The sequence below is a fragment of the Bubalus kerabau genome, chromosome 11 (genome assembly GCF_029407905.1).
Source record: "Bubalus kerabau isolate K-KA32 ecotype Philippines breed swamp buffalo chromosome 11, PCC_UOA_SB_1v2, whole genome shotgun sequence".
In the NCBI taxonomy this organism is placed as follows: domain Eukaryota; kingdom Metazoa; phylum Chordata; class Mammalia; order Artiodactyla; family Bovidae; genus Bubalus; species Bubalus kerabau.
The window spans coordinates 40,528,326-40,542,175 of NC_073634.1; the positions used below are offsets into that span (position 1 = coordinate 40,528,326).

At 36.0% G+C, this 13,850-nt stretch overlaps 1 protein-coding gene across 4 annotated transcripts in view; it reads right to left on the reverse strand.

The window, feature by feature from the left end:
• RTN4 (reticulon 4) overlaps positions 1–13,850 on the reverse strand; it is a 71,081-nt gene that overhangs the window by 27,489 nt on the left and 29,742 nt on the right. The window contains exon 1 of one of the 4 annotated variants that reach the window (XM_055540118.1): positions 7,800–8,004. The exons of the other annotated variants lie outside the window; for them this stretch is intronic. Coding sequence (XP_055396093.1) covers positions 7,800–7,833 — 34 coding nt within the window. The 5' untranslated portion in view covers positions 7,834–8,004. Of the gene's footprint in view, positions 1–7,799; positions 8,005–13,850 lie in introns of those variants that run through there. 4 annotated transcript variants of the gene reach the window in all.

Genomic DNA, 13,850 nt, shown 5'->3' on the forward strand with positions numbered 1-13,850 from the left:
CAACTGAGCGACTGAACTGAACTGAACTGATCAGTACTCATTTGCTCTTTATCGTTCTTGAGGATTCCATATAGTGTTTCAACCCTAGTTTAAATAACTGAGGAGACGCAATTTCAGTAATAAAGATTCATTAATACGAGTGAATCATGTTCTGTTTAAATTGCAAATTGTGATTCCTAGAACCTATCTAAATTGTCCCTCTCTTTGAAAATAATAAATTAAAACTATAATAGCAATACATATAGATAGATGGAGGCAACATAAATTAACCACAAAACTGCACATCTTCCTAATAATGTAGCATTTTGTAAGATCAATGTCTTAAGCAATGTTGGAGAATTGCTCCAAAAGAGACTGACAGTCCAATAGGCACTTCAAAATAGAATATGTGACCTCAAAAGATTAAGAATAACCAACAGGAAAGTCATGAAAACCCTTGAACCTTTTTTGTAAAAGGACATTATGTATGATCCACTGTGAAAATTCAACCAGAAAACATGTCATTTTGGGTTAACCAATTTCATAGTAAAAACTACACATCAAAAAGCCCCCAAACTTGATTCATCTCTGTTTATTCTAAGAACTTATGCACAGCTGTGATTACAACCTAAATTTTAAGTTTCATAACTGTTGGTTTTATGTTTCAAGATAAAGTCTTTAATAAATTTTTTGGCCTGTTATTTGCCATGAAATTTGAGCTTACTTTAAGTGGTCGTTTCTCCTATATTAAGTATCCTCAAGGAGAAAATGTTTCAGTATACTGCAGGAAGGTAAAACTACTATTATTGTTGCTGCCTTCTAAGGAAAATCCAAACTTCTATGAGTTAAGAGAACTTTGAGGTTCCCTAACTAGCCAATCAATTTACTTAATTCATTAGTTCATGTTGTTTTCAACACTTCCTTTAATCCCACATTCCATTTCTAGCTGTATTATAAGAGAACCAAGTATTATAAGAGAACCAAAAAATACAGCAGAAAATAGTTCTAACTTCTCACTTGCAATGTGCTGGCATCCACACAATACAAGAAATAGGCACCAAACCTTAGAAAGAGGAAATTGCTGCAGAAGTCCTATTTTCTACTAATAAAAAATAAGTGGGAAACATACTGTTCCATTACTCCAGAAACCTGAAAAGCTTAATAAACTGAAATAGGTGGAAAAGTCAGAGCAAATTACTAGTTTAAAAAGAGAATGAACTTCACGAGTAGGTAAACCTCTATAACCTTACATATCTATTGCATACTCAATATAAATGGTCAATGAATAAATGGCTAATAGTACATACAATGTGTGTGTATGTGTGTGTGTTAGTTGCTTCAGTCGTGCCCAACTCTTTGTGACCCTATGGACTGTGGCCCGCCAGGTTCTTCTGTCCGTGGGATTCTCTAGACAACAATACTGGAGTGAAGCCCTCCTCCAAAGGATCTTCTCAACACAGGAATCAAACCCGTGTCTGCACTGGCAGCACAGATGCAACAGTATTTTAGTGTCTATCAATACCTTACATAATGCTTAAAATGTGACTGGATTAAAAATTTGAGGACAATGAAGCAGACTGAAGTAGACATATTGATATATTTATACATTATATACACAGAAACACACATCTAGTAACATAAACAAGCATTATCCTTGATGATGACCCTATGCCACTAGCTATGTAGTGCTGAACAAATAATTCAATCCCTTTAGTTTTCCTGTTTTCCTGACCTGTAAAACATGACTAGTTAGAACAGGATAAATGACTCTTAAGATGTCTTATCTACAGGTAAAATATAAAAATCCTGGATTCACAAAAGTTGCTTAAGTTACTTAACTGCTCCTTTAAGAAGGGGTAAGGTAGGGAGACTCTTATTTCTCCCATTTGAAAATACATTTTTTAAAATTCCCAAGAATGGATGTATGGGCGTCCCAGGAGGCAGTGGTAAAGAATCCTGCTAACGCAGGCGATGCAGATTTGATCCCTGGGTCAGAAGATCCCCTGGAAAATGGCATGGCAACCCATTCCAGTATTCTTGCCTGCAGAATCCCATGGACAGAGGAAACTGATGGGCTACAGTCTATGGGGTTGCCACGAGTCGGACACAACTGAATGACTGAGCGCGCGCACGTGCACACACACACACACACACACACACACACACACACACACACACAAAGAATGGATGTATACGGTTCAAGGACAGGAGTAAACCTGGCTGAATATCAAAGTTCTCATCCCCTCACTCTGTTGCAAAGCTATGCACAGTCAGTGAGAAGACCCAATAATGAGGCCACCACTATTTCTTCTGCTTTCAAGGAATTTACAGACTAGGGGAAAAAAAAAAAAGCCAATATTTTATACATATACCTGTGTGTGTGTGTGTGTGTATGTGTGCGCGTGCGCGCGCATGCGTGCGCTGTGCTGTGCTAAGCTGTTTCATTTGTGTCCGACTCTGCTGAGACCCTAAGGACTGTAGCCTACCAGGCTCCTCTGTCCATGGGATTCTCCAGGCGAGGATACCAGAGTGATTGCCATTCCCTTCTCCGGGCGATCTTCCCAACCCAGGGATCGAACCGGCATCTCTTACGCCTAACCTGCATTGGCAAGCAGGTTCTTTACCACTATATAGGTAAAACTGTAACAGAAGGCACAGAATGAAACCCAAGAGATTGGAGTTCTGAGGAACACTGGATTATCTCCACTTGAGAGGTGAATACCTCAGGAAGGACTGGGCCTAAAATTTGGATTGGATTTTAGACAGAGAAAAACATAAGCAAATGCAAAGAACAGGCATGTTGAGGGAATGAGTCCTTCAGTGTGGCTGGAGGCAGAATAAGGGAGATGGGATTACAGAGGCTAGGACTAGACTATGAATGCCTTTCAAAAGTCCAGGGCAGAAGTGTGAACTTAATTTGAAAAGTAAAGGAAAATCCCTTAAGTGCTATAATCAGAGCCATACTTTAGGAAGTGTTTGGCTTGATACATAGGATTTAATAGAAAAGCCAGTTAGAAGTTCTGGTGAGGAATGAGGAGAACCCAGATTTGGGTAAACATAGAAACCAGAGAAGATACTTCCATTGCTCCCACTACTTATCCACTCAAGATAATTAAACCATATAAAGGAGGAAAAAATTGCAAATTTACTCTTTTTCAACTTAAACTGGTTCTCATCAAGTAATTTACTTAAAACAGACAAAAATAGCTATCTTAGAAAAGAGTTAAAACCATCAAAAAAGCATATGGAGTATTTAATTTTAGCCAGGGTTTCAGGACAGGTACTTCTATACATTGCTCAAAATAATTTGCATCTTTCTGGAGGGTAGTTTTGCAACATGAATCAAAAGTATAAATACTATAATCCAGCAATTTGGAAATAATTATGAATAAGAACAATAATTTACCTCCAATACTTTGGCCACCTGATGTGAAGAACTGACTCACTTGAAAAGACCATGATGCTGGAAAAGATTGAAGGCTGGAGGAGAAGACGACCACAGAGGATGAGATGGTTGGATGGTATCACCGACTCAATGAACATGAGTTTGAGTAAGCTCCGGAGTTGGTGATGGACAGGGAAGCCTGGCGTGCTGCAGTCCATGGGGTAGCAAAGAGTCAGACACGACTGAGCGACTGAACTGAACTGAACTGATATTTGTTCTAGCACTGCTCATACTTGCAAAAACTTTAGGAATAACTTGAATATTTAACTATATGGGATTAACAGGACATACTTAGAATACTACATCCATTAAAACAATGTAGAATGTTTTTAAATCCAAGTATTTCCCCATTTAGTGGGAGAAAAATGATTACAGAACAAATTGTACCATACATAACCCCCAAACACATACATCCACTGTTAAAAATACACACCAAAACCACTCTGCGAAGTGATAGCTTCCTTCTTCCACAGACCTTCTAAATTCTCTACAACATATACACACACACACACACAGTGTAACAATACTAAAGCAGTAAAAAACTAGAAAAAATCGCTAATGAATGACTCGACACTGGATTTCAACTAAGTTTAGAACTGAAAAGCAGGGAGGCTTCCTCTAATCAATAGGTCTCTCAATTGATTAACACCCAAGTTCCCTTCTCAGGGTTTTTTTGGGGGGATGGGTTTAAGGGGTTACGTAAGGCATGTTTCAAGCAGCAAGATTCCTCCTTCTACCTAAATGTCAGTATAAGCATACGCCTATATCCACATACTCAGTAACCTTACGCTTTGAAAGAAACTGAAAGCGACTTAGCAACAGTAAAGAGAGTCCTAAACTCCAGAAATGGTCCTAAATCAATCTGTCTTGCCTTACAATCAAACTAGGTTTAAATGCTAGAAAACTTTTGTGCCCATTCTACACAAACTTATTTCAAGGTTCACTTATAGCATGTTAACTGCCAAATCCCAAAAGCACTGGTAATAATGGGTAGTGTTGCACATTTCTAAAATTCAACAGGGTCCACAGTCATTCCTCCATCTTCACATTAAATGGCTTCTCTGTAGTGTTTTAACCACCCATTCTATTTTCTCTTGAAAAATCTCTCCCTCCTTAAGATCAGGGAACAGGCACTATCCTCCTTGGACTCTAACTTCCTGATCCTTTCTGGTCTGCACATCCCCACTATTTCAATAGGTTTTAGGCTTTCCTTACTTAATCTTCTGTTCTTTTTATGCTAATGTCCTCACAGTATTCATCTGTCTCACTCTGCATTCAATTCTCAATTAGTCATTCATCATTAAGCCTGTCATTTCACTAAGCTTCAGTAAGTTTCCAAAACAGAACTTGGCATCATTTCTACCTACTTTAGCTCTATTTCTACTGACACTAAAGCACGAGCATTGCCAAACTTTCACTCTGAAATTTCATGTTGTCCTCCGAGTCCCTCCCTCACTCACCCTAGTCCCACAAATCTATGTCAAATGTCAAGTACTCTTCTCTAAGTTTCTCAAACCTGTCACCCCCTTTTCATTCTTATTTCAGGCCAAATCTAGGCACTATTTGCTTTAAATGTGGGCACAAATACAGTCATCCCCTTCTGCCTCTAAGTCCTTCTCCAATTTATCTTATATAGCACCCCAAAACCGTCTTTAAAGCTTCCAAAAGCTCTTCACTCCTTTTACGATAAAATCCGAAGATTGCAGTGTCTTCTGCAATCTGACCCAGAGTATCTTTTCATAAAACCAGAGAACATCAACACTGGTACACCAGAAATCATGCAAAAGAGGAAAATGAAGACAAAAATAAAGTTAAGTTTCTTACTCTGGCCAAAATCACACACAAAGAAAAACCACAGAAAGAAACCTGAAAACATAGATTGGGGTTTCCTAAATGTGTCTGATTATAACATAAATGGTGTTATAACCCTAGTGTCAAGATGCTTAATATATTGCCACACTCTTCCCTTATAAGTTCTGATTTGGTAGACCTGAATAGGATCACAGGAATCCATACAAAAAAGAAGATAATTCTTCTCTTCAGGGAACTTTGAGGAAACCTGACCTAGATCTTACAAATCTTCTACATTCTTTAATCATACCAATCTTATCTTGCAGCTACTATCCTATAAACATTCTGTCCTACCCAGAAAGCTCTATTATACCTTGTTTAGTGGTTAAATCATTCTCCCACCCCACCCAAATCCCCAAATCTATTCCTTCTATTTGGGGCTCTTTAAAAATCTTTTGACTGTCTTAATCAGTGCTTTTCAAATTAACCTCAATGGTCAAGTAATTCATAGATTTCATTTGTTATAAGTATTCCACTAAGAACAATAGAAAACCCAATATGAAAAATATATAAAGTAATATAAATTATTACGTGGGGCTTAGCCTGAAAGATAAAATGTCTTCAACACTAGTTAATCAGCAAAAATAAAAACAAAACCAAATTTTAAACACTGAAATCAGAATATCTCATTTCTTTATACCCTTATCTATTACCATCATTAGATGTGACAACTGGACGAACAGGGGTGGTGAGGGATAGAAAAATATATGTACGGGCTTAAGACTGTTTTTTGTTTAGTATACCTAGAGAGCTTAGATTAGATTCTTTCCTCTATTGTCACACTTTTCATAAAATGAAGAAAAACTCACTCCATGGTAGTTTCAGCTTCTCACTGATTTCCACTTAAGTCATAACCTCTAATCTGCAACATTAAAATTAGCTGCTGATAAACACTAAAATATAACTTAACAAATGAATACAAACAATAGGTAAAGTTAGTCTTCCCACGCAAAAAAGCCAAAGACAGGCACTAAAAAAAGTATCAGGCCATTCCACTTACATACAAAATGAGGCTCTCCAGAGATATTTCAGATATCTTTGAATCAGATAAATTTGATTTTATATATAGTGCCTGAAAATAATCAAAATAAATCTCTGGTATAATATGGATTATACTCGATCTTAATTTCTCCAATATCAAAGTATTCCTAAATTAGTTCAGCAAATAAAGAACTTAAGATGTTGTTAAATGGTCTAACATTCAAATTATTAATACAGAGCCTTAATGGTTGCTGAGTAGGCTGTGATGTGACTTTTCACCTATTTTTAAAGTCTATATTTATTGTATTGTTACCCCTACTGATGTTTTTACTTAACAAAACCTAATAAAGCAATTTACTTTCACTTTGTAATGCTAATGGTCAGAAAGATGAATAAAAATCTTTCTCTTCATTAAATCCCTATGTAAGGAAACCATAAAGGTAAAAAAAATCAAGCTATATTGTTTTTTGTTCTTTAAGTGTTAACTATAAATGTCTCAATATGACCTCAATCTTAAGCTCACCATTTCCCCACAATACTTTACTGACCAAATTTTTAAAGATATTGTAATTAGCTCCATATACTGCTTTTAGTATACATTTACCACCAATCCTGCTAACAATTCTGCTATAGAAATACTTTTTTTAATTATAAAACTTGAATGTGGCCAAAAAATTGCTTGTATGGAATGTCTAATCAGACTACTTAAAAACAGCTCTAACAATTTTTAAGGTAATTTATTATAAGGTCAGATATACAGTCTACCACTTTCCTTTTTCCTTAAAATGGCACATTTAACCATCTACATAATAAAATATTTTTAAAATATTCATTACACTCACGAGCTTAAATTCTTACACAACCCAGATCCACTGAGACTTGAAAGGATCTGGGCTTTCAAGGGGGAGGAAAGGGGATCAAGATCACTGATTGGTTAGTACAAGGACAAAGGTTACTGACTTAAATATAGACACACAGTTAAAACTACTGTGTATATATTTTAAATATTTTAAGACATACAAAATTATAATCTAATTAAAAGGTAACTGGTAATAACTTTAAAGGTTCAATAATATTTCCAAAGAAGAAAACAGGCTTAGTGCAAACACAGAATCTTGCTACCTACAAATCTTTGGATAGAATTTCAACTACACCAAGTCAGCTTAAAAAAAAAAATACTGAGTCACAGAAAATATGTCATTATGGAATACAAACATGCCTATGTAGATTAATCACACCCAAGTGACCAAATGAAATCCTGTTAAAAGGACATTGTTTAAAACATGAAAGATTTAAGAACAGAACCTAAGCAACGATAGGACTGCAAAGACGAAATCGAATGCCAGTGAAACAGAACAGCATGACATTTTCTCATACACGGCCAAATGCAAAAACATTTGAAATAGCTGATTTAATCCTTTACTTTTAAACCCTTATTCGACTTCATTTTCAATCCAAAATATATCTAAATTGCAAAGGTTATTCATAGAAATACATTACTGGTCACATAAAAAATGAACAAAAGATTAAAAAGCAGATATACCCTTGTCCTTCCAATTTTTCTTCTGACCGTCCATCTCTTGTCACGATCTGCCCTATAGATGCAATTATCAATTATGCATACCAGCAGAAAAGCTGCAACTGCGAAAATCTACCCCCTGAGACATGAAATACCCGTTTCCTCAACCGAAGCCTGCAGTCTCCTCTGCTGCACAACTGCAGCAGGACTGAAGTCACCTGACGCCTTCTGGGTGTGGAACAGTCTGACGCAGTGCAATCTGTAACTAGGCTACGAATGCCCAGGCACTACCGCCTTCTTCTATCTGCTTATTGTTCTAGTCTTTTGCTTGTTGCTCACACCCAATGGAGCTACTTTTGTAGGGTGGGGTGGGGTGGGAGGCAAGCTACCAAAAGAAAGGAGAGAAAAGAGGGTTGTTTTGGCAGAGTTAATCACTGAATATATCTGTAATACACTTGAAGACCACATTCAGTTTTTGTTTTTTTTCTTGATAGGGGAATTCTGCTGCTGCTTTCCAGCCTCATTTAAAACTTTAAAATTAATGATTACCTGAAAAGATAAAAATGGACTGATCCAAAGAAGGGTAATAGCTTAAATTTCAAGTCTTGCAAATGCATTCTCTTTTTACTTTCTCCTAAATTACCAGCATTTTGCACCCTTATAAGGGTATGACAAGAGAATCTCAAAAGTTAAATTATTACTGTTTCTTGAATATAAATTATTTAAATAGAAAAAGGTTTTTATTCTATTTCTAATGTAATGCTATTTTTTCTTCTTTTGCAATTACAGAAATCCAGAGACTTGCAAATATACACTTATTTGTAATCACCACCTGCTCCAACTCAATCTTTCAATAAATATCTATTAGGCACCACTGCAGGTACTATTAATAGACTCTTTGCTTGAGGAGAAATATTCACATGCTAATTATATCATTTGCTTTGGGAAAGTGACATAAGACCAAAATAAAATTTTACTGATAAATACAAAACCAAATCAAAGGAATTTCTAAAATTTTTATTATAAAATTATAAAACTGACATTCATTCCAGTACAGAATATTTTATCTTTACTAACATTTCATAACTGGTTTAACTAACACTATCATTTGACTTTAGCAGGAAAGGCAACATATATTTTTAAATGCTTTATATGCTGAAGTATAAAGAATGGAGCCTATGCAGCAAACTACATACTTCAGAAGATTAGCTACAATGAAATAGTATAACATATATATATGTTTTATATATATATAAGAACTTGCTGTAAAACTGGGGCTGCAAAAAACCCGTGATCATATCAGAAGTGGCCTGAATCAAGAACTCAGTTCTTTCCCTCTCTGCCTCTCTAACTCCAAACACAAATAAAGCGAAGCAATTTTTAAAGAGAGTCTAGTATTCTCAGATAAAAAGTTAATATTTAACTTTAAATTATCCTCACTGGACCCTTGGATAATGTGGTATTTGAGAACACTGTCACCAAGTCATATCACAGCTGAAAATCTCTGGCCTCTTCCTGCAGTAGTTAGAAATCAGAAACTATTCACTAACTATGTAACATTTCCAAAGTAGTATTTTCTAATAATGAATTCCTTAAGACTGAAGGCCAGTAACTACTTTAGCATTAGAATAATGCACTCAAAAACATCGCCCAAACAGTTTTCAAGTCAGAGATTACTACACTAATGTGAGAAGGAAAAAAGAATTCTTGAGACAAAAGGTATTTACCATTCATATTATTCACATCTTCTGGTAGTTGACTTGGTTCAATCTAGGATTTCGGACAGCAGAAGTCTGTATTTTGGAGTAGGCAGCAATATGTAAGCTGTAAGACCTCCCAGGCCACCTCTTGCAAGATAGTCCTCCTTTTCCATTTCTTTCCTTCCTCTAATTCTGAACCCCAAAAAACTCAAGTTTTTGTTTTGCTTTGTTTGCTTTGTGATGTTTAGAGATGAAGGCAAATAAGGTGAGAAAGAAGGGATCATCTGGCATGAAGTGCTACTCTCTAAATTGGCAGTTGCTAGTATGCAATTCTTAATAACTAAAAAAATTATTTCTACTTTCCAGCAATGGACAATAGGAATTTGTAATAAAAAAAAGTTATAGTTACAGAGTAGTTTTATACTTACTTTAAAATTTAATTATTCTGAGCTATACAAAAGTATGAAACTGAACATATGTCCCATTACTGAAAGGGATTAAATTATAATGCTTAACACCATACGCTGTAATATAATGCCCTCTATGGACTAAATTATAGCACTTCAGCATTAATTACTGAATTGAACCTAAGACATGAACAAAGACTGTATTCTAGAAAATGTACAAGCTAAAAATAACCAAAAAATAATGAACATTCTAAGGTCTATAAACAATTTCATATAAGCTGGTAAAAATGAATACTACAAACCATAAAGAAACTGAAAGTGATACTATTCAGTGAGAACTAAATAAATGTTGATTTCTTATATTATAATCCAAAATAGATATTACAAAAGATCCAAAGCATTTTAAAATTTGGAATTAAATAGTCATTAGGTTTTGAACAAATCTTTGAAAACTTTTAAGTTTTCGCTAAATACATGTTTGGGGGAATCTTCAAGGTCACTTCATAATGTTTATCATAGCATGATTCAAGCATTTGTTTGATTTAATATATTGTGCCTGAATTCAAAATCCTCTTATATATAAAGTCATTTTCAAAGTCATTTCTTAGTGTGAAGCAAATATGCACAACTCACTAAACTCCTTTGCCCGACTGAATATGGTGGATTACAGAGCATTCCACAGATACCCTTTCCTGTCTCCAACACTAGATGGCACCAACACCCACAGTACAGTTGACTGTCCAACCCAAGACATGAAATCTGGCAAAATTACTCAATTTTCCAGCTCTTTCCCAGGATTGATTGGCAGTCAGGAACTAGATCCGAGTACTATGGGAAAAGGAAAATAACTCCAACACCAAAAAACATGTGGAATAAAACGATCTCTGACCAGAATTCAAAATCAATTTCGAACAGATCGGAATTAAACATAAAGTGAAGTTGCACAGTTGTGTCTGACTCTTTGCAACCCCATGGACTGTAGCCTACCAGGTTCCTCAGTCCATGGAATTTTCCAGGCAAGAGTACTGGAGTGGATTGCCATTTCCTTCTCCAGGGGATCTTCCCAACCAGGGATCGAACCCGGGTCTCCCGCATTGCAGGCAGACACTTTACCAACTGAGCCACCAGAGAAGCCCAAACATAAAAATGAAGCTATAAATTAGTAAATAAACTAAAGGTTATAAATATTCCCATGTGAAAACTGAAAATATCCACTAAAAAGTAAAATAAAATTCAGAAAACTAAGGGAAAACTATAAAATGACAAAAATTTGCATCTTTGTACTGTATACAAAGAACTCTCAAAATCAGAAAGAGGTGTTTCTAAATTTTAAATGGGCAAAGGGGATGAACAGGCACTTCATACAAGAAATACAAATAATCAATAAATATGTGGAACACGTTCACTTTCACTAATAATTAAAAATCAAAACAGCAAGATAGTTACTTAAACCTGTCAAACTACTACAGGTTTTTTTAAAAAAAAAAAGCCAGGTACACAATGTCTGGAAGGATACTTACGAAGCAAGTCCTAGTAAATGACTCTAGGAAGGTACACTAGGCAGCTGGTTATGAAAGGGAGAAGACTTACTGTAATTACACTCTTTGAACTTTGTATAATGTGTAAGTCATTAACTATCAATTTTTAATAAAAATATTAATAAATATTCATTGTTGGTAATCAACAGAGTAATGGGTTTTCTTATTATTAGAAGGGCAAAAATTAGTACAAGTCCTGACAAGGGATTAATCTCCAAAATATACAAACAGCTCACGCAGCTCAATATCAAAAAACCAAACATCCCAATCCAAAAATGGGGAGAATTAAACAGACATTTCTCCAAAGACATAAAGATGGTCAACAAACACATGAAAAGATGTTCAACATCACTAATTATTAGAAAGATACAAGTCAAAACTACAATATCACCTCACACCAGTAAGAATGGCCATCATCAAAAACAAAAAATCTACAAACAATAAATGCTGGAGAGAGTGTCGAGAAAAGGGAACCCTCCTACAGTGTTAGTAGGAATGTAAATTGGTACAACCATTATGGAGAACAGTATGGTGGTTCCTTAAAAAACTAAAAATAGAACTACCATATGACCCAGCAATCCCACTACTGGGCATATACCCTGAGAAAACCAGAATTCAAAAGGATATATGCAGCACAATGTTCACTGCAGCACTACTTACAGCAGCCATACATGGAAGCAACCTAAATGACCGTCAACAGAGTGGATAAAGATGATATGGTACATATATACAATGGAATATTACTCAGCCACAAAAAAGAATGAAATAATGCCAGCTGCAGCAACATGGATGGATCTAGAGATCATCATACTGACTGAAGTAAGCCAGAGAAAGACAAATATCATATACTGCTTATGTGCTTGCGTGCTAAGTCACTTTCAGTCGTGTCCAACTCTGTGAGATCCTATGGACTGTAGCCCGCCAGCCTCCTCTGTCCATGGGATTCTCCAGGCAAAAATACTGGAGTGGGTTACCATGCCCTCGCTCCAGGGGATCTTCCCAACCCAGGGATCAAACCCACGTCTCTTACATCTCCTGCACTAGCAGGCAGGTTCTTTACCACTAGTGCCACATGCGAAGCCCCATAGTGATTGTATGTGGAATCTTATTAAAAAAAAAAAAAAAGGTACGAATGAACTTATTTACAAAACAGAAATAGAGTCAGACATGTAGAAAACAAACATGGTTACCAGGGGGAAGGGATAAATTGAGACTGGGATTGACAATGTATATGTCAATCTACTACATATAAAATATACAATAAGGACCTATAGTATAGCACAATGAGCTCTACTCAATACTCTATAAAGACCTATATGGGAAAAGAATCTATAAAAGAGTGGGTATATGCATAACTGATTCACTTTGTTGTACACTTGAAGCTAACACAACATTACAAATCAACTGTACTTCAATAAAAAATTATTCTGCAAAAAGTTAGCCCAATATCTGAAACACAGCAGAAGCTCAAAAGGTATTATGTTTACTATACCTAATTTGCTATGCAACCTTGGGGAAGTTTCTTAACATTCCTGGACTTAGGTTTTTTCATCCATTAAGTGAGTCCCTCTTTCAGATTATGATGAAGACTAAATGAGATGACTTATGTGAAAGTTCTTGGTGCTTAAAAGATTTCTCATAAATGGCAGTCCCTCCTTTCCAGGTAAAATGCAAATAATTAGGCTTTTCTTGGCTGTTCAAAATACTTAGTTTAAAAACATCCCAAATAGGAAGAACACCTAAAAGTGAAAGCGAACTGAAACAAGTCTAACTTTATTTCAAATGAGTAGTATAACCACACTGCAGTGGGGGAAAGTGGAAGGAAAAGGGAAAATAAAACCAATCCAAGTAACTGGGCAGGGCTGAGGCAGGTTGTCAGGTGGATTTGAAAAATAATCCTCTTCATTATTTTATTATAATGATATTATAAAACATTCTAAGACTATTTCAGATGCATTCAAGGATTAAACAAAGTGTGAGGAGTCATGTTCTCACTATAGAAAAGCGTTAAGTCACTCAGTCGTGTCCAGCTCTCTGCAACCCCAAGGACTGTAGCTTGCCAAAGCTTCTCTGTCCAGGGAATTCTCCAGGCAAGAATACTGGAGTGGGAAAGCCATTCCCCTTCTCCAGGAGATCTTCCCGACCCAGGGATCGAACCCGTGTTTCCTGCACTACAAGCAGATTCTCTACCATCTGAGGGAAAATGCAAATGTGAAATGAGGGAAGCAAGAAACAGTACTCTAGGAATGTTTTGGATCTGAAATATGTATCAACTCATGACTTCATAAATACATGGATGTACTTATGTTTATTCATATGTGTGTATAAAAGTATTTCCTTCCTCTGTGCATTCAAAGGCTAAAATGCACAGATCCCACAGGAGCAAAGTACAACTCTTCGTACTTTGCATCCTGCTCTTGATCACTGAAA